Source organism: Phacochoerus africanus, chromosome X (genome assembly GCF_016906955.1).
Source record: "Phacochoerus africanus isolate WHEZ1 chromosome X, ROS_Pafr_v1, whole genome shotgun sequence".
Lineage (NCBI taxonomy): Eukaryota > Metazoa > Chordata > Mammalia > Artiodactyla > Suidae > Phacochoerus > Phacochoerus africanus.
Window position 1 is genome coordinate 36,235,113 of NC_062560.1, and position 21,326 is coordinate 36,256,438.

General features: G+C 44.4%; 1 protein-coding gene across 1 annotated transcript in view; it reads left to right on the top strand.

Moving 5' to 3' along the window:
- Positions 1 to 21,326, top strand: part of SYTL5 (synaptotagmin like 5) — a 104,816-nt gene that overhangs the window by 47,494 nt on the left and 35,996 nt on the right. Inside the window, exons 5-7 of the mRNA XM_047765812.1 lie at positions 2,679 to 2,813; positions 14,907 to 15,048; positions 20,410 to 20,542. Coding sequence (XP_047621768.1) covers positions 2,679 to 2,813; positions 14,907 to 15,048; positions 20,410 to 20,542 — 410 coding nt within the window. The remainder of the gene's footprint in view (positions 1 to 2,678; positions 2,814 to 14,906; positions 15,049 to 20,409; positions 20,543 to 21,326) is intronic.

A 21,326-nucleotide genomic window follows, 5' to 3' on the forward strand; every position in this document is an offset into this window, starting at 1 on the left:
ACCCGAGCCAGAGCTGTAACCTGTGCCACAGCTACAGCATTGCTGGATCCTTTAACCCACTGGGCGGGGGATTGAACCCATGTCTCCACAGCTATCCAAGCCGCTGCAGTTAGATTCTTAACCTACTGTACCACAGTAGGAACTCCTCCTTCTGGTTTTGTTTGTTGTTATTCTTTTTTTTTTTTTTTTTTTTTTTTAAAGAATCTTGCACTGGAGTTCCCTGGTGTCCTAGTGGTTGAGGATCCGGAGTTGCCACTGCTGTGGCTTGGGTTTGATCCCTGGCCCAGAAATGTCTGCATGTCATGGGCATGACGAAAAAAAAAAGACTCTCAAACTCAAAGTGGGAATGAAACCTAAATGTCCTTTGACTCAAACACCATGTCCTAGTTATCGGAGATGAATGGGAAAGATGGCCTAGAGTGAGCAATACATCCTATGGGTGGCGCCTCCAAATCCATTGTCACTCCTGCGGGCTCCCACAGTGCCGTGACCTTTGCATCCATCTTTCCATTGCGCTCTGATGCCAAGCCCCTTCTTACACAGGAATATAAAGTAAACGAATGGGTCTCTCTCAGTGTCCACTCATGCTTAATTGGAAGCTCTTCAAGTGCCGAACCCGTGTCTTTTTTGCTTTTGTGTTGTAGCAGCCACCATGGTGCCTGGCCCATCAAGAACAATCCTCAGTGGTCTGATCGACTTTAACTCAGGGCCCACAAGTGCTTCTGGGAGCTCTAGTTTGCAGACCATGGGCTAGGCGTCACTATGCAGGTTGCAGAATGGTGGGCATGGAGCTGGCAGTCGGTAAAGAGCTGAACAGCAAGAATGAATTGTGTACACCCTGAGTTGTCAAAACAGTCATACTGCTAGACTGAGCTCTGTTGGAACTCAAAACTGGGATTTGGGGAGTTCCTCTAGGAACCATGAAGTTGCGGGTTCGATTCCTGGCCTTGCTCAGTGGGTTAAGGATCCGGCGTTGCCGTGAGCTGTGGTATAGGTCGCAGATGCATCTCAGATCCCGCGTTGCTGTGGCTCTGGTGTAGGCCGGTGGCTACAGCTTAGATTCGACCCCTAGCCTGGGAACCTCCATATGCCATGGGAGCGGCTCAAGAAATTGCAAAAAGCCAAAAAAAACCCCTGGGATTTGATGGTTGTGTCTTCAAGGAATGTAATACCCAGTCAGGGAGAAAAAAGTTCAGGAGTCCACACCTGAAAAGTTAATACATATAGAAGGATTTTTAGGAAACTCTAAGATGACAAGATAGGCTGCCTGAAGGCTTTTCTTTTTTCTTTTTTTTTTTTTTTTTTTTTTTTTTTGGTAATAGCTGCACCCGTGGCATGTGGAAATTCCTGGGCTGGGGTTGAATCAGAGCTCCAGCTGCTGGCCACTGCCACAGCCACATTGGAACCAAGCTGCATCTCCAACCTGCAACACTGGATCCTTAACCCACTGAGCGAGGCCAGGGATCGATCCTGCATCCTCACGGACACTACGTTGGGTTCTTAACGCTCTGAGCCACAATGGGAACTCCCTGAAAGCCTTTCTAAAACAAGTCAAGGAGTTAATTAACTATGGGGATACAGTGCGGAAGTACATAATTAAATATTAAATAAGTGGCTTAAATAATCAACATGGGGAGTGCATGGGGGCCATTGGGAAAGACATCAAATTCTAATTGGGACTTAATGAGGGCTTGACAGATGGATGGGGTCCAGGATGACCAAAAGGAGGAAAAATGATTCCAGCGGGAGCACCCACCGGAGATGGAAGTGCAGCGGTCAGGATGCATGCAGGGTGGTTCTCAAAGCAGCATAAATTGACATTATACTAAATTCTATTCTCACCAAAAAATGTAATTTTCCAGTTAGATTAAAGCTTCTGTCACTTTGACGAGACACCCTTCCAAGGGTGTTAGAAACAGAGACAGCTTGGCAGATTCTATTAAGATCGTCTCAGAACCTTTGCAATGCCTTCCCCCCACCTGAGAAAACCATAGCTGTGAAATAAATGATCTGGTCTCTCCCAATACCATCACGCAAAGAATATAGCTTTGGTCTTTTTATTCAACTGACTTTGGAAAGAACTACATTTTGGGGTCTGCAGTAGCCTGGGTCGTGACTTGAATCTTGGTTTCCAAAAAGCTCTTTTGGCGCACGTTCCAAATAATGTCGTGAAAGGAGAAGGCGATTGCATTTCATTCTGCTATGTGCCATTCCACTGTTCAGACATATTACCCCAGGGACATGGGTGCAGTCACTTATGCCCCAAGAATCGGCTGGGTTGTGGTCCGTGCCAGGTGCCGCTCTAAGCTCCGGAGACTAGCAGGAATGCTCTCATGAAGCTGCCGTCTAAGAAGTTGCTCCCTTGATTTGTCCCAGAGAAGCATCCTCATTCCCCTCTCTGCGCGACGTGAGTTCAAGCTCCGTCTTCCCAGCATCCCCTAAACAGGCTCAGCCCAGGCAGTGCTTCTCCATCCTCAGGTGAGAGTGGTGGAGTTCCCAAAGTCAGTGGTGGTTTTCTTTGACACTCTGCTGCAGAGGCACGGGGTGTGCCCCAGCAGTTCTCAGCCCCGGGTTGGCTTCCCTGAAGAATTACTGTTGAAAGCACGAGAGATGGTATTCATGAAGTGCTATGTTGAAATGCTTTCTTCCTTACCTTGCTTTTTCATATGTAATTTCAGATTTCTTCTTAGCAAGTTCAGATCAGCAACCAGAGGCGAAATCATAACGCCAAAAGCTGAAAGTGGGCGGAGCTACAGCTTGGACCTAGACAGCCAAAATTTTCGGAGTTTAAGGTCAGCCCCCGGTTCAGACAGGTAAGACCCATACAGATTGGCCAGTCAGATAGCCTGCGGATAAGGCTGATGTGTTTCCATCCAAACAGTGTTCCTAGGTACCTATCAAGTCTTCCCTTTTAGAGACCTGCTAACATATAATATGAAAAGCCCAGGGGAATATATTTTAGTTGAAATGCAAAGCGCTTACCCTTCTTCTGGAATTTCAGCTATTGAAGTCATCCGTGTTACCTGTATGCTTGATGGTTTGGGACTCCGGCCTGCAGTTGCAATGGAGAGATCTGGGGAAAATAAATTATTTTCATTGATTGCTTGATCTTGGTCTGTTTCAGATCCTAAAAAAGAAACTTCTAAGTGTCATATACATTCCTGGCAGCTTTTAAAACATTAATCCTAATTTCATTTGAATTGCCTCAAAGAATTTTTTTTTTTGTCTTTTTGCTATTTCTTGGGCCACTCCCGCAGCATATGGAGGTTCCCAGGCTAGGGGTCAAATTGGAGCCACAGCCACCGGCCTACGCCAGAGCCATAGCAACACGGGATCCGCGCCGCATCTGCAACCTACGCCACAGCTCACGGCAACACCGGATCGTTAACCCACTGAGCAAGGGCAGGGACCTAACCCGCCACCTCATGGTTCCTAGTCGGATTCGTTAACCACTGCGCCACGACGGGAACTCCTGAATTGCCTCAAAGAATTTCCATAAACTCTACTTCTTTCTAGTTTTGGCACCTCTAATTTATTATCAGCGGGCCAGGTCTTCAGAACTTGTCCACATAGACCTATCACCTAGTAAAGAAAAATGAAGAGACAGAGAAAGGATAGCCAAGAGCACAGTCATTTCATGTCAGGCTTGATTTTCTTTATCCTGTTGGGGCATAAGTCAAGGCTCATTTCTATGATTGGTGTATTATATAAAGGCAACGATGAGAAAAATGTATCTACCCTCGTGTTTTACTGAGAGCACCGGTATTCTGCATACCTGTACCTTTTTCCCCCGATAGCAGGCCTGCAAACTAATGTCCCTTTACGTAACACTGCAGAGGAAAACATAAGCATAAAATAAATCATTTCTCTTCCATTATCACAAGATTATCACTGTGTGCATTGTTTTCCAAGTTTTCAAGGATGTGGATATATTTCTTTTATAATTAAAAAAATTAAGTCCTGGTTGCATTTGTCCTTGAACTAGTTTCCTTTGACTTCCCCTGGGCCAGACCCCTGTCCTTTGTTTTGGGGAGGCCATGACTGACAAGTCACAAATCACACACCACCTTGACGATGCATCACAACATGAAAGGGATTGGGAAGCACTGCCTTGAAGAGCATTCTGTTTATTATGGTTCCTATTTATATGCTTTTTTTTTTTTGTCTTCTTGCCTTTTCTAGGGCCGCACCTGCAGCATATGGAGGTTCCCAGGCCAGGGGTCCAATCAGAGCTGTAGCCGCCGGCCTTCACCACAACCACAGCCACGCGGGATCTGAGCCGCCTCTGCGACCTACACCACAGCTCACGGCAACACCGGATCCTTAACCCACTGAGCAAGGCCAGGGATCGAACCCTCAACCTCATGGTTCCTAGTCGGATTTGTTAACCACTGCGCCACAACAGGAACTCCATATTTATATACTCTTAAAACAAAAGCTCATCGGCCTCATGTGTCAAGTCCATAGCAACCAGCGAAGGGCCACAGAAGCTTTGTATAGGAAATCTTATTTTCAGTTTTGATTGTTGAATTCTTATCTTTTAGGCAGTGATCCAAATTATTTAGAAATGGTAAGCAGTCGGCTTTGCATTGCTGTTTTTGCTCAACCTCGTTGGAACTCTGTGGATGAACCATCTTGGCTCATATTTCAGATTAGCATTTAAAAGGGACATCAGATATATATAGATAGATAGATAGATATGATGGAGTCCCCTGTTAAAAACACAAAGTGTCCTGGCCCAACAAACAAAATTAAGCTATTCTATTTTAATTTGTCTTAGAGTTGCTCAACCAGAATAAGGGGCATGCTCTCCAGCATCAAAGTATTGGTACCATTCTTCCAGAATCTATCTGCCTGGATTTATTCCTTGCGTCTTGTCTACTGCTGGGTGTAAATACACTTAGCCCTTGAATAATGCAAGGATTACAGGTGCTGAACCCTCCCCTGACTTTACCCAGTTAAAAATCCACTTGTAACTTTACAGCCAGCCCTCCCTATCAGTGGTGCCTCTGTATCCGCAGTTCCACCTCCAAGGATTCACTCATCTGTGGATCATGTGCTGCTGTATTATGTACTGTTGAAAAAAAAATCCCTGTATAAGAGGACCCACGCAGGTAAAGCTATAAAGCCGTATAGACATGTTTTAACCAATACTGGTATATTGACCAAGGATTTCTTGCTGGGATTTCTGGAAGGTCACCCATAGGTATACTTTATCTTTTAAATTATAAATACGCTAAATGGTTTACTGATAGAATATAGCAATCAGGGGTGCTTTGGCTTAAGCAAGCCCAGAACAATGTTTTCCCATTAAGAACGAGAATCAAAATGTTTGGGAGATCCGTGGAGCAAAATGTCCTTTTCCCAGAACATGTATTTATCACAATGACTCATTAATGGATTGCCACCTTGAGGTGACTTATCCCCAAATTATTCCTTAGAAAGTTGGGGCAGGATGTGGCCCATCCTGTCTTCCCTCCTATCACTTAGAGATGTTAATTCCTTCTTGTTTGCCTGGAGCTGCAGTAATTCTGCAAAGCCAAGTAGTGCAATGGGCAGGCTTTTCTTCTCTCCTTGGGTTCTGCAAGCAGAACTGCAGCCTCCCCTCTCCCTCATTTGGAATATGGGATAGCAAATTCCCCAAAAGGGAATTGCAAGAGTCCGGTCTCCTTGGTCTATTCCCTGGCCTCGCTTCGCAATTAATTCCCCTTTCTCCTCCACGGTGCAGATTTCTTCATAGTTCATTGCTCTTTTCCTGGAGCAGCTGGGCTTGGGTGTTCTTTTTGAAAACTCATATCAGTGTTGGAAATGAGGTTTTAGCAGATGCCTGCTTAGACTTTCTTTCTTTCCAGTAGTTTCAAAGCAGGGAAATGTACGAATGGGTCAGGCAGGGCTCAGCAGCCTCTCTGAGGAACATGACAAATGGCCCTTCCCTGGTTGCTATGGACTTGACACCTGAGGCCGATGAGCTTTTTTTTTTTTTTTAAGATAATATAAATATGAACCATAATAAATAAACAAAATGCTCTTCAAGCCAGTGCTTCCCAGTCCCTTTCATATTGTGATGCATCGTCAAGGTTGCTGCGTGATTTGTGACTTGTCTGTCATGGCCTCCCCAAAACAAAGCCTCGGACAGGGATTCCTAAGGGAGTAATTTATTAATGGAAATGGTTCCAGGAGCATCCAGTAAGGGAATAAGAAAAGTAGAATAAAGAGGAAGATGAGCAATATGCCAGCTCCGGTGAGGTCTGAGTTTGAGCGCTTAGCTTGGGTCCTGCAAGGGATTATGGAGCATCATCTGTCTCTGGGTTTTTCCATTTTGAGGAGCTGTCCCATTGCACTTCTGTGCCAATCAGCCATTGACCATAGGTTCCCTTAGATAGGATTTCTAGATTTGGCAAATAAAGATAGAGGATGCTCAGGTTCTCAGATAAAGAACCCTTTAAAAAAAGGGGGGGGGGCAGCACCCACAGCACATGGAAGTTCCCAGGCCAGGGATTAAATCTGAGCCACAGCTCTGACCTATCCTGCAGCAACACCAGATCCTTTAACCAATGCACTGGGCTGGGGATAGAACCCACACCTCTGCAATGACCTGAGCTGCTGCATTCAGATTCCTAACCCAATGCACCACAGCAGGAGCTCCAGATAAAGCACTTTTAAAAAGCATATTCCATGAAATCTTATTTTCATTTACATACTATATAAATGTTAGTGTATTTTTGTACTAAAACAAATTCGCCATTATTTATCTGAAATTCAGATTGAACTGGGGATCAGATACACCTCACGACATGTTTTGGCTTTCAGTACTAAAGGCAAACCTCTGAAGGTCATCAGTCCAAGCAGTCAGTGGAGAAACACCCAGAAGCTAGAGACGGCTGTGTGGAGCCTGGTACAAGGGATCTGAAAGGATCTGCCTAGGACAGCAGTGCTGTCCCCTGAAAAACAGAAAGGAAAAGTAGCACTTGGAACTGAAAATTCATTCTGTTCCATAAAATATGGATGAAGGATGCTGCTGGGTTTCTCAGCAGCATTTCTCTCTTGACCGTAGAGACTACAGCCAGCATTTAACCAGGGGAACCTGTACGCTCTGATAACCAACTGCTTCCTCACATCCTTCACCTCCACCCCCTGCCCGGACACATTCCGGTTTTATCCAGTTGTCCTTAATTGCTCTCTAGGAGGCCCGGGACTGACTGTCACCATCTCTGTGAAGCTTTGCAAGCTGCCCTTGGTTGGCACACCATTCACAGCAGCCCCTCCGCTGCGTGTGTGGTACCTTCATGATGGAAAACATCGTTCTTTCCTCACATCTTTTATTCTGGGCAAAATGAGTTTATGAACCGCATTCTGTCCTTTCACAACACAGCCTTTTTTCATCAGAAGTCATCTTCCTGTCCCGAAGGTCATTTTCATTGCTATCTTTGCCATTCAGATGGCGATTACGCAGCATCCTCTGCCTACTAATTGGAATATGGCAACGTGGGAGTGTTTCAGCTCTTGAGTCAGGGCCCCTTTCACAAAATCCATATGGGTTTGTTTGGTGTTAGAGAAAAACTATGTAACTAGTTTGTAATGTGCTTAGCAAACTCATTCCCTTACTAGGCTTTAAAAATTTGTTCACACTTACAGTGCATCTCTAAAAGTAATAAAGCTGCGATCGTTTTGTGACTCAAAAGAATAAAGGCTGGCTCAGCAGGTTAAGAACCCGACGTAGTGTCCCAAGAGGATTCAGGTTCGAGCCTGGCCTCGATCAGTAGGTTAAGGATCCATCATGGCTGTAAACTGCAATGTAGGTTGCAGATGCAGCTTGGATCTGGTGTGGCTGTGCCTGTGGTGTTGGCTGCCAGCTGCAGCTCCAGTGCGCCCCTTAGCCCGGGAACTTCCATATGTTGTGAGTGCAGAGCTCAAACAACAAAAACCACCAAAATAAAAGATAAGTCTCTAAGGATTGTGCTCCAAAGGAAAATTACTTTCACCTCTTTCCTGTGCTTTTGCTTAATTTGTCCAGGGCTAATTCCTCTTTTTGCCTATTTTAACCTATTTTGGGTGAGCTTAGCACTTCTCAGTGGCAGCGGGGGCGGGGCAGGGGTGGGCAATCAAAGCCACAAGCTTCACACATATTCTCAGCCTATCACGATTCACAAAACCATGGTGGCCTGAGAAGAATGAACCTTACTTCTGTGACGTGATGGACCCATAATGGAACAGGCGAGGAAACGTGGCGTCACGAGAGTATGTAATTTACCCAAACTCTTGACCTTATCACTGGGAGTTACATGAGATCCGGGGTTGGCACGTACTTCTTCAGTGAGAAGGTTATATTTATAATTCATTCCATCCCTTTCTACCACATCCTTTGCCCGCCATACATACCTATCTTGATTTGGATTCCTGCAGAAGCAAACCCTGATATAAGGAATCAGAAGCAACTCATTTAGGATGTGGTCTTGGAAAAAACACAGATCGGGGAGTGAGGAAGAGAGCCAGGGAAGGGAACGGAACCCGGCAGGATGTGCCATTAAGCCAGATACCACTGCGGGCAACTAAAATTGGACAACTGTAGGAGACACTCTAGAACCCATCTCAAAGTTATCCGTTTAAGAGATCAGGGATCTGGGGTGTTTACAGACCTACTCCCTGTTCATCCTTGGTTGAAGGCTCATTCGAGGGCAGTAATTCTCCGGCACTTTGGACTTGTTCTGCGCACAGGAGCTCTGTGCTCTTGTGACCCAGACAAGTCCTCGGGTGTAGAGTTGTGGTTCTTCGTAGTAAGCAGGATTCTGTGGCTCGAGGTGAGTGTGGAGGGGAAATGGGCTGGGGCACCGGTGTCCGCTGCAACATCCTTCCCTAACTGCGCTCAGACCTCCTCCAAAGGTGCAGTGTGTCTGACTGCCAGAGGCTCAGCCCCTGGTTTATGTTTTCTTTATGTACGTGTAACTTTCCTTATTATAATGTCAATAACGTGAGATAGTATGGAGACTCAGCCAGACCCTTGACACTTAGGTTGACTCTCAACTGGCTTCTTAACATGCCTCATTCTTGTGGGCAAATGATTGGAAGCACGAAGCCACCTCTGTGTTGTGTTGTCATTTGTCTAATTGTTTGCCAAAGATTCACTGTCCTAGAAGGTTCTGTTTCTCCGAACTAAATGGAGCACATTTCCCTCCTCCAATATATTTGTCTTTTACTCACTGTTATGTAAGGTGTATTGGGTGCCATGCTACATTCTCATTGTTGCTAAGATCCAGTAATGGCCTTTCTTCTGCGAATCAATGAGGCTAGAGATAGATGAGTTGCTCATGATGTTTATACAGATAACTTCCACACACAGTTCTGCCCACATTATTAGCCTAGTGGAAAATGTGGAAGCTCTTAGGCATGGCTACTTTTCCATCCCTTCATGAACTTCCCCTTTGGCAGGGAAGATGGGGATGACTGAACAAATAATTTCAAGGCAATAGGGTATCACGAGAAAAGATAGCTGTGTGCTATGGAAAAACCAAAGACAGGCATTTAACTTTCCAGGGCATTCAGGGAAGCTTCATGGGGATGATCCCTAAACCATTTGAAGGAGGGAGGAGGATTTGGCCAGGTGAAGAACGCTAAGAGCCTAATAGAGGAAATAGGAAGTGCAAAGGAAAAGAGGCGTAAAGCAATTTTGCAGGTGCTAGAAGACAAACCGTTCAGGGTTTTCAGAGAGGAAAATTGAAATTAGTTTACAAGAGGCGAGATGGAAAGCTTAATTGGACCAGGCTATGGATGGCCTTGGCTACCTCGGCACCTTTTTTTGATAAGCAACATAGCATCCCAGGTAGAACAAGAGTTGAGTGAATCTGAACTACTGCGTACAGAGTAAGCGCTGGTTCCATCTAGTTACTGAAAGCTCAGTTCTCCTAAGCACTTGCTTGCCTTGGTGTCTGTGGGGGAGGGCAGCTGGCTTCCTTGCTCTTGACTTTGAATCCACCCAAGCTTTTTTAATGGCTACCGGCCTCTCCTCCAACTGGCTTTTGGTAATTATTCAGAAACAAGACACCAGAACAGGATTTTGTTGTGATTATAATTGACTAAAGTATTATCTGACTGAGATTTCTACCTGTTCTTAATTTCTTTTTCCTCGTACCCAGAGTTCTTCCCTCATAGAGACTGTCTCCTCCATTTTATTTTATTTTAAAAATGAAAATATTTATGACCGTGTCCACAGCATAATGGAAGTTCCCCGGCCAGGGGAGTGACTCCGAGCTGCAGCTGCAACCTGTGCCACAGCTGCAGCAACACTAGGTCCTTTAACCCACGGCACTGGGCCAGGGATCAAACCCTTGCCTCTGCCACAACCCAAGCCACTGTAGTCAGGTTCTTAACCTCCTGCACCACAACGGGAACTCCTCCATTTTAAAAAGTCTTTCGAAAGGAAATGGATTCTTTGAGGAAACCCTAAACATTTTAAAGCCGTCAAACACACCAGCTTTTGTTGTAGTAAATCAAATGATAAAGATTCTTTGTATCCCTCACACTTAAGATTCATTGAACAGAATTTCACTGAACACTACCACCTTGTATTATATTGTCCTTTCTCTGAAAAGGAAAAAGCATGTCATTAAGCCATAGGGATTGACCCTGAGTCACAGAAATGACCCAGACCACGGCAGTGGCAGCCACTAGGCCACCAGGGAATTCCATCGCTTCACTTTCTAACTACAACCTCCCTTGTCCGTCTATTACATGTTTATTTCGGACCTGAAATAACTGAAAGGAGTTAGTAATGCAGAAGGAATAGCGTGCGGTCTGTGTGCCATGTTACACGTTACACCCTAGCGTCATTGTCGCAGGGCATGGAGTGAAGGTTCTTGTTGCCTTTGGCTGGTCTTTAAGGGGGCTCTCAGCTCCCCACACAGGCACAGGTTCAGCCCTGTTGGCCCACTCTGGGAAGGTTGGATCCCAGGAAATTCTTTCCAGGTTTCAACTCCTGGGAGACCATTCTGTAAACCAGAAAAGCAACTCGTCACAGTCTGTGTCCCCTGTCCTTGGATTCTTTATCTAGAAATGGATATACCTAGGAAGGCATTATCAAGGCTTGGCGCCAATATGAAATTAGAGATAAAATGGAAGGCTTTTAAAAAGGTCATCTCGGAATCCCTGTCGTGGCTTAGCGGTTATTGAACCCGACTAGCACCCATGAGGACTCGGGTTTGATCCCTGGCTTCGCTCAGTGGGTTAAGTAAGGATCCAGCGTTGCCATGGGCTGTGGTGTAGCTCACAGATGCGGCTCAGATCTGGTGTTGCTGTGGTTGTGGTGTAGACCAGCAGCTACAGCTCCTATTGGACCCCTAGCCTGGAAAACCTCCATATGCCACCGGTACAGCCCTAAAACGCCAAAAAGACCAACCAACCAACAAAAGGTCATCTCATAAGCTAAAGTTAAATGAGACTCTTTCCTACCCTAAGCAATGTGTCTTCCAAGTAAGGCAGAATTTCCAAGCTTCCCAGACAGTGTCATGTTCCCCACAGTTTGGGCTCTATTAGAATGAGATACATGTATCTCTTTTCTTGTCAGTTTCTCCCTAAGCAAAGTTGATCTTCAAGGTTCGTTAGCGCTGATTTCTAATACTTCTAATTTAAATATCAATAACATGACATCTGGATCACAAATAGGTCTTTCTTAATTGAACTGTAAACTTCTCTAATTTAGACTTGAGGATGCTTTTATCCTTATCCTATTTAAGTGGCAAAGACTCATGTATCTCATGTCAGATTCTGCATTAACATCTAAACGAGGTTTCACCCAAATGTCTATGATATTCAGCCTCATAAGACTAAATCTTTTTTAGTCTAATCAACTGAAACAGTCAACTGAGAGAAAAATATTTTAAAGACTCTCGCAGGAAATGTCAGGGACAAATGCGAACGTATATTCCAATTTTTGAGATAATGCTTCCGGCAACCATCATTTCCAATAGCTAGCTTGTCGTCACAAGATCATTTTCGTTATTACAGGATGGCCTCTTAAATGTCATCACCACAGTCAGCTTCTACCAGAGCGTCTACATAAGTCACACTTTGGGTTCTAGCAAAGTTAATCCGCAGTGGAGACTGCCAACACCATCTGGGTCTGGGAGGACCCTCGGCACAGACATGAGCAAAAATACTCACATAAGCCCCTTGAGATCTGAGCCTCTTGGCTCATTTCTGCAGGATGCAGTCCTAGCATTTCTTGAAGGAGACTTTACCTAAAACAGTAGGGAGAGAGATGTTTGTGGTAGTATTGTCATAAGAGTAGAGAACCTGTGAGCACAGGGCAGCATCACTGGGCAGCTCTCTAAGCCCCTTAGGAGCTGGACTTTGGGGATGAGCAGCATCACTTGGAAAGATACGAATATAGTTAACTGTCGTCAAATGTGGAAATGTAGCACCTGAGATGAGAGGGCTCGAGAAAATCACCAGGGCACTTAGCCTTGCCAATGGTATTGATCTATTTAATCACCAAGTTTTATATTCTTTTTGTCTGAATCAAAAGACATAGTGGGAGTTCCCTGGTGGCTCAGTAGATTAAGGATCAGCATTGTCATGCCTGTGGCTCTAGTTATTGCTGTGGCAGGAGTTCGATCCCTAACTGGGGGACTTACACGTGCCATGATGGCAAGAAAGAAAGAAAGAGTCATAGACCCTTCCTGAGCAGAGTCCATAGTACTAAAATTTATTCAGAGTACCACTTCTAGAAAGAAGCAGCCAGGGACTGTTTCTGTGAAATATAAAAGGGATACTGCCCAGAAATTTTTTGTAGTCCTCTTCATCAAATTCCAAGAAACTAACTTCCAACTCTCTGATCCTTTCATGATCTTTTTAATGGCATTCTTCTCCATTCTCTCCATGTAGAACCTGCCTGGCTGTAACAATTTGATCTTGGTGAAACAGCGAATGGGCAGTTTGAGAAACTAGCATGAGCTCAGGCTTTGGGTAGGCAGACAATTCTGTTTTTACCCTCAGTTTGTCATAAACTAACCGTGTCACATATGCACACACACGTGTGCTTGTATGGAGTAATCGTTTCATCTCTCCAAGACTCAATTTCTTCATCTTTAAATAGGAATGTTGGGAGTTTCCTTTACGGCTCAGCAGTAATGAACTCAACTAGTATCCATGAGGATGCGGGTTCGATCCCTGGCCTCGCTCAGTGGGTTAAGAATCCGGCATTTCTGTGAGCTATGGTGTACATCACAGATGTGGCTCAGATCTGGTGTCGCTGTGCCTGTGGTGTAGGCCGGCTGCTACAGCTCTGATTTGACCCCTGGACTGGGAGCTTCTGTATGCCATGGGTGGGGCCCTAAAAAAAGACAAAAAAATAAAAATAGGAATGATAATAACTTATTAAAAGCTAGGGTGCTGTGGAAAGAAAAGTGTCTAACACCTAGGAAATGGTCAGTGGCACCTGCTATTTGTGTAATTATTGAGGGTGATGGTGGCTGATCGTATCAGTCAGGGCGTGTTTGATTTTGGGGGCATCTCTGGTGCAGAGCCTTGAAAAACCTTAGGAGCTGCGGTTGACAGCTCCTGTGGTCATTACTGACTCTTTTTTTCTGCCAGATTTATCTCCTAGTAATGACCCATGTACCATCAGACATTCTTTTTTTAAATATGCCCTTTCCACCGTTGCAGCAAAGGTCACTACAGCAGCTTGGATCTGATGCCTGGTCTGGGAATTCCATGTGCCATGGAGTGGCCAAAAAAGAAAAAAAAAACGTCCTTGATTCCTATAAGTCTCTCCTTTGATTGGCCCAACTGTGAGCTCTCATCACTAGTAACTATCACTACTGTGCTTTAACGAGAAGCTATTTATTATTATAGGTGCACTTATAACTTGTTGAAGTAGCACCTGAAAGAGTGAAATTCACAAGGGCTTATATTTTACCATTTTGCATATCTTGTGCTCACCAAGAGCAAAGGATAAAATAAGGACAAACACTTCTCTGAAACTGTAATTTGTTAAAACTTATTTCCTTATGAAGCGCCATTTAATAAGAAAATTGTGATCCCCTCAAGGCAGGAACTGGTGTTTCATTAATCCTTTTTGGATGGAATTGAATCCATTTTCACAAGCATGAAAGTGAATCAAACCCATTTACAAAATGTCATTATTTTTATCCTACATTTATTAAATGTGCACCATGTGTCAGTGACTAACCCAACTCAGAGAAATAAAATCTCATTTCCAGGCATCAATTAAATGTGTACTGAGTGTCTCCTTTGCATCCAGATGTTGTGAAGGTACTGGAGGTATCATGGTAAATATGTGGTGTCCTCTGTCCCCAGGGAGCTCACAGCCGAAAGAGGTACCGCAGTCTATGTATCTGTTAAGGAGCCCAATAAGCCGTGGTGTCGTCCACTGCTCCATAGTTTGGCAAAGACCGGAAGTCACCAGGAATTGAGCCGAGCCAAGGTTGACAAGGCCAGTGTGATAGATAGGAAAGCTGTGATGGGAGAAGCCGGGCTTCATCTGGCCCTTGAAGGAGGGGGAAGATTGGGAATAAATAGTGACAAAATGGGCTTATCAAGTGGGGAGAACTTGAGCAAAAGCCTTCGCTGTGGAATCATGAGCCTGTGCCTGGTGAATTGCAAAAATAGTAAAGAACCAGGGCTGGCTGGGAGAGTGCTGATGAGCAGTGAGGAACAAGCTGGAGAAGCAGAGTGAAGTTCATTTACAAAGGTGCTGGACTCACACACGGGGTGTTGAACCCTGTGAGCCCCTGAAGGTCTTTGAGAAGGAAGACACCATGGTAATTGCCATCCCGTCCACTGTGACCCTGATGTGGTTCGCGTGTCGCCATTGTTTTCTTGGAAGCTTTTCCCGAACTGTATCTTTGCTGCTCTGTGTCCACGTTCAAGTCCGAATCTTCTTTCTCATTTAGGGGAAGCACCGGTTCATCAGATCTCAACGAGCAAGAAGCTGCTTCCGGAACTCCAAAGAGCATCCGGAGCAACGGTGTAACCCCAGTCAGTCAGAGGTCACCAGCCCCAAGCACACGCAGCGCGACCTCAGGGAGCAGTAGAGTAAGTCCATGAATGTGCAGGAACATGCCCGGTCTGGGACTCAGCCTCCCCACCCCGGTCTGGCTGCGCTTCAGGTCTCTGGATCTCAGAGCGGGTTGTTTATTTTGTTTAATGACCGATGCTTCTTTATCAGAGCTGAACCTCCTACATCCTTAGCACCTGGCAGGAAGCCTAAAGTGAAAAGGAAAGAGAAAGAGGAGGTTCAAAAGTGGAATTTATTTGGTAAGGGTTTAAAGGGATAGATGGTTAGGATAAAACAGAAATAATGTTTAGCAGTCTCTGATTTTGATCTTCTGTGTTACTGCTCAAGATCTTGACTGCTCTAAAACATTTCCAAACTGATTTAAATTAGGAAGGTAGACTCTTAAAATGTTTTTTTATCATTTTCTTTTCTATACATCTGTTAAAATAAGAAGACGATACATATCGGAAACTTAAAGTACACAATGTACGTGTGTGTGTCTAAGTTGTTCTTTTGAATGAATGAACATCTACTAGATTTTTTGATTAAGCAGGAAACTCCATGTATGTATGTGACACCTATAGTTAAGAAATCTTTAGGGAGCTCCTGTTGTGGTTCACCGGTAATGGACCTGACTAGTGACCATGAGGATGTGGGTTCGATCCCCAGCGTCGCTCAGTGGGTTGAGTATCCAGTGTTGCCATGAGCTGCGGTGTAGGTCACAGATGTGGCTCAGATCCTGCATTGCTGTGGCTGTGGTGTAGGCCAGCAGCTCAGTTCCAACTTGAACCCTAGCCTGGGAACTTCCATATGGCACAGGTGTGGCCCTAAAAAGGCAAAAAAAAAAAAAAAGAAATCTTTATATATAAACTACAATTCCTTGATTCAGCCAATATATAATGAGGGCCTACTATATGTCAAGCCTTGGAGCAAAGACTTGAAAGAAGTGAAAGAGTTTAACCACGTGGGAGTCTGGGGCACGGTTTTCCTTCGTGCAGTGCCGGCTCTGATATTCAGCAAGTCCATCCCGGGAAGGCTCTTGCGGTCACTTACCGCTGGCCTCCATCTCGCATAGTCAGTGCCCTTGCCTGACCAGTGTCTAAAAGATCATTCCCGCCGCTGGAGGAACAGCCAGTGCAAAGACCCCGAGGTGGGAGCATACCTGGTGTGTTCAAGGAAGAACAAGGAGGCCAGCGTGGCTGCTGTGAGTGAACGTAGGCCTGAGTACTAGGAAATGAATTCAAAGCATGTACTAGGGCCAGACCGGGCCTTGCAGCCCCCTGTATGCCCTTCCGCGTTTACTCTGGGTGAGATGGGGGCAGTTGGAGGGTTTGGCGCGCACTGGTGATGTGATCTGGCTTCTCTTTATGCAGACACTGGGGACCGTTATGAGAAGCAGATTTAGGAGAACAAGAGTGAAAGCCATAAGGCCAGTTAGGAAGGATGCCGTTGTGTGACTGCAGCCGAGAGACTGGACTTACAGGGAGATGTAAGTGGAGGTTGTGAGCAGCCAGATTCTATCGGTATTTTAAGGAAAAGCAAAAAGGCACTCAGGCAGATGAAACAATAATAATAACAGGTATATGTTTTTAATTAAAACATTTTTATTCCAGTTGATTTACAGTGTTCTATCAATTTCTGCTGCACAGCAAAGTGACCCAGTCTTATATATATGTGTGTATATATACACACACATATACATTCTTTTTCTCATATTATCCTTCATCCTTTTCCATCACAAGTGATTAGATATAGTTCCCTATGCTCTACAGCAGGATCTCACTGTTTATCTGCTCCAAATGCAATAGTTTGCATCTATAACCCCAAACTCCTAGTCCCTTCCCTTCCCCCTTGGCAACCACAAGTCTGCTCTCCACGTCCATGAATTTGTTTCTTTCCTGTTGATAGGTTCATTTGTACCAGATATTAAATTCCAGATATAAGTGATATCATATGGTATTTGTCTTTCTCTTTCTGACTTACCTCATTTGGTATGAGAATCTCTAGTTCCATCCATGCTGCTGCAAATGGCATTATTTTAGTTTTTTATAGTTGAGTAGTATTCCATTGTGTGTGTGTGTGTGTGTGTGTGTGTGTGTGTGTGTGTATCACATCTTAATCCAGTCATCTGTTGATGGACATTTAGGTTGTTTCCATGTCTTGGTTATTGTGAATAATGCTGCATCCTGTTGAAATTGTATTGTATTCTTTTTCTTTTTCTTTTCTTTTCTTTTCTTTTTTTCTTTTACTTTTTTAGGGCCATGTATGGAAGTTCCCAGGCTAGGAGTAGAATCAGAGCTATGGCTGCCAGCCTACACCACAGCCACAGCAATGTGGGATCCAAGCTGTGTCTGCAACCTACACCACAGCTCATGGCAATACTGGACCCTTAACCCACTGAGTGAAGCCAGGGATCAAACCCACAGCTTCATGGATACTACTCAGGTTCATTACCGCTGAACCACAACGGGAACTCCACATGTATCTTTTTGAATGACAGTTTTATTTGGAGTGGAATTGCTGGATCTTATGGTAATTCTGTATTTAGTTTTCTGAGGTACCTCCATAGTGTTTCCCATAGTGGTTGTACCAATTTACATCCCCACCAACAGTGCAGGAAGGTTCCCTTGTCTCCACACCCTCTCTGGCACATGTTATTTGTAGACTTATTAATGATGGCCGTTCTGACTGGTGTGAGGTGGTACCCCATTGTAGTTTTGTAAACACTTATAGTCTGAATTATACTTGTTGATAAGATAAAAAGCATATTTAAAATTTTATCAGTATCGATATTAAGCTCAGCAAGCAGCGCTGTTCATTAGCCAGAAAAGTGCTGCATTGGAGTACTCCTGTGGCACAGCATTGTCAGTGCAGCAGCGTGGGTTGCTGCAGTGATGCAGGTTTGACCCCTGGCCTAGGGAATTTCCATATGCTGCAGGTGTGGCCAAACTAAAAAGAAAAGTGTTGTATAGTTGATGGCTGTACCCACCGCTTTGGCAGCCTAACACGGAATGCTGTTCAAAATATTTAGCAGTCATTATGGCAGGGGCACTGAGCAGTCAGAACCCATAGTGCCGCAGGGTTGGGCAGCAGCCTGGGGGGCCCTTCTATGCCATGCGCTAACCTGGATTGTGGGGAGAACTAGGATGGTGGAAGAGGGGAGCCCAGGAAAGGGAAGGTGGACTGGGAGTAGGGCTGTTTACCAACCGATACAGAAGCATGTAAAACTTATAACACCCAATACAGCTGTACCAGTGGGTAGCAGCAGGCAGTCCAATAACCAATAAGTTAATCAAGTTTGTTCTTAAACAAGGCTCATCTTCCTAAGTATCGTTGTTAGGAGGAAAAAAATCGTCTTCGTCATGTGCCAATCCTCTCGTAGCTAACAGCCTCTACAGGAATATTTCTTTCTTTTTTTTTTCTTTCTTTTTTTTTTTTGGCCGAGCCTGCTGCATGTAAAAGTTCCCCAAGCCAGGGATTGAACCCGTGCCACAATGGTGACTTGGGCCACTGTAGTGACAAGACCACAATACGGATTCTTAACCTGCAGAGGCACAAGGGAACTCCTACATGAATATTTCTTTATGCACCAACCCTTCGATTTCCCCAAGAGAAATTCCCTGCAATTGAATTGAGTATACGTACATATATATAGACAGAGCCTATGATGATCTGACACTTGCTTTCTAACTGATGTAGCTGGTCTTTTCTAAGAGAAAAAGAGAGAAAGAGAGACCTTACTTTCTGAAGCACATTTGCTCTTTCATGAGGAAGGGAAGACCCATGTAGAGTTAGATGGCGATCAAGGTAACAGCTTCTCAATTTCTCCCATTTCTCAGCATCTCTTTGTTTCACTGTTCTTGTCAGCCTTAGCATGTTAGAAGTACATTTTTTAAAATGGAAAACTCCTAGAACATGAAAATCTCTAACCTGTCCTCTGCTATGATGTAACTTACTAATTTTAGGCTTCACATCCTGAATCTCCAGGGTATGTATTGTATGTTAATGACTGTATGGTATTAATTGGACCACTAGTGCTCAATAGTAATGATATTCCCAGGGTGTCAGTTGGAAAATTTGTTCTCAACATATTTGCCACTAAGGAAGTTAGTTAGTCTTGCTTTGTTGGAGGAATCCATGTGTGACCAACGTTTTGAAGAGGTTTTGAAAACAGACCTGTTTTGACCTCTGTCATCATCTTGTGGTAAACCTTAGTAGTTTATGGCAATTAGCAAGGTTAGGGACCATATTCGTCTTGCTACAGGTCGTATGCGTCGGAGAATAATCAAAGACCAAAACGAGGCTAGATTGAGGCTGCACTGATTTGCTTGCTAAGCAAGTGAGAGTTCCGTCTGTCTGGAATGAGTTTTTTTTACATCTCCTCAGTGTCTAAGGTATGGGCTAAATATAGGACAGTGAGAAGCGAATTCCTATCTATAGGAGCTTAAGGCACCTTTTGATTGTTTACAGAAGGGGGAACTGACAGAGTCTTTTAGGTTTGATCATTCTCACACCATCGTGTCACCTACATGGACCGTTAACCTCATTCCAGTTCTTAGAAGTCCAAAATTCGTTTTTTAATGCTCAAGCCAACTTGAAATGACACACTTGTCAGGTCCCTATGAACACAGGCAAAGTTGGGACAGAATCTTCCTTTGTAAGGAAAGTAAGTGTCAGTCTGGATTCTGCCACATGCGCAAGCATGTATTAGCAAGCAAGTACCAAAAAAAGTCTCTTATTCCTGTAAGCTGGGGGCGTGTCCACTCTTTATCCTTTGATGCTTTAGTGCATTGCATGCAAGTTTCATTCCATTAATGATGTAAGCAACCGTGTTCTGATCATCCCATCCAAATGGGAAAGATGGCCTGGTCTGCTGTTAAGTGGGGACTAGAGGACATAAGGGGTGGTTGAGGAGAGAGCGTGGGCAGAGTGGGGACAAACATGGGACCAAACAGAGTTCTGACCTGTGTACTACTCTGAGGGTACGAAGCTTGCCAGATTCTTAGACATAGTTCATGTAAGTTTGGAGGCCACTGTGCCAATCTTCCCTGCTAACCGTATGTTAGAACACTCACTCATTTTGTGAATGAGTAATTATTTCAAACACACTTTGTGCTGGTTAACCACCCTCTTGGTATCTATTTTAGAGAGTAGTTATTGATAGTAAGTTTTAGTTATATGAACTCCTGACAAGGGTCCTCCTGATATCAGCCAGCGCCTCCTAAAGGGTTATACTGAGATATATTTCTAATTACGGTTATACTGGGATATATTTCTAATTATGGTTATACTGAGATATATTTCTAATTATGGTTATACTGAGGTATATATTTCTGTGGGAGGATTTGGAAGTCAATTACAATCAATGTAAAGCGTCTTTTTCATTTTTACCCCGTGAGAAGGAACATGGTTTTGAAAATTCCATGGATTTGGCTGCCACTGAAAGCACCTCTGAGGACCTCCCAAAGAGTCATCGCCGAAAAACTTCCGGCACACCTTCCATAGCGGTGTCCAGAGCCTCCCTCTCGTCAGGTGGGTATTTGCAACGTGACTACTTTGTTGTAAAAAAGACTAAGTCGGGGGGAATTGACTGCCTTGTGTGGCATTAAATGGGTGTTTCATGCCTTAGAAACGAATTGTTCATTCTTTGACCCAGGGCGGTAGGTCTGCTCCGTAAGATCGGCTTGCACATGGACCCAGGGGATACCTTGAGCCTCTTGTATTCCATGCATAATTCATGACTCTTGGATTTGGCAGGAGTATGCACTCATCACTGCCCAGTCTCAGAGCCATACCAGATGTCAGCGTACAAGTGCAGAAATACAGTTGGTTCATGTGATGCAAAAGGAAAGGCCACTAGGGGTTCTCTGGTGATGCAGTGGGTTTAGGATCCATTATTGTCACTGTGGTGGCTTCAGTTGCTGGTGTGGCACGGGTTTGATCCCTGGTCCAGGAACTTCCACATGCCATGGGTATGGCCAACAAAAAAAGAAAAAAGAAAAGGACACTTGCCCAGAGTTCAAGGAAATGGTAGTTCCAGTTCCATTGATAATCGTGACCAGAAATGCCCTGTATCTAGACAAAAGCATCATTATTCTACGGTTGAACTGAGTTCTTTGCAAGCAGTGTTAAGGAATTATTAATAACCCCTTTCATTTGTATGATACCTTCAAAAATATCACTTCATCATTACAACAACCCTGTTAGGCAGGTATTATTTATGTTGCGATTTTATTACCCGTGATGGAGTTCCCATTGTGGCACAGCAGAAATGAACCTGACTAGGAACCATGAGGATGCAGGTTCGATCCCTGGC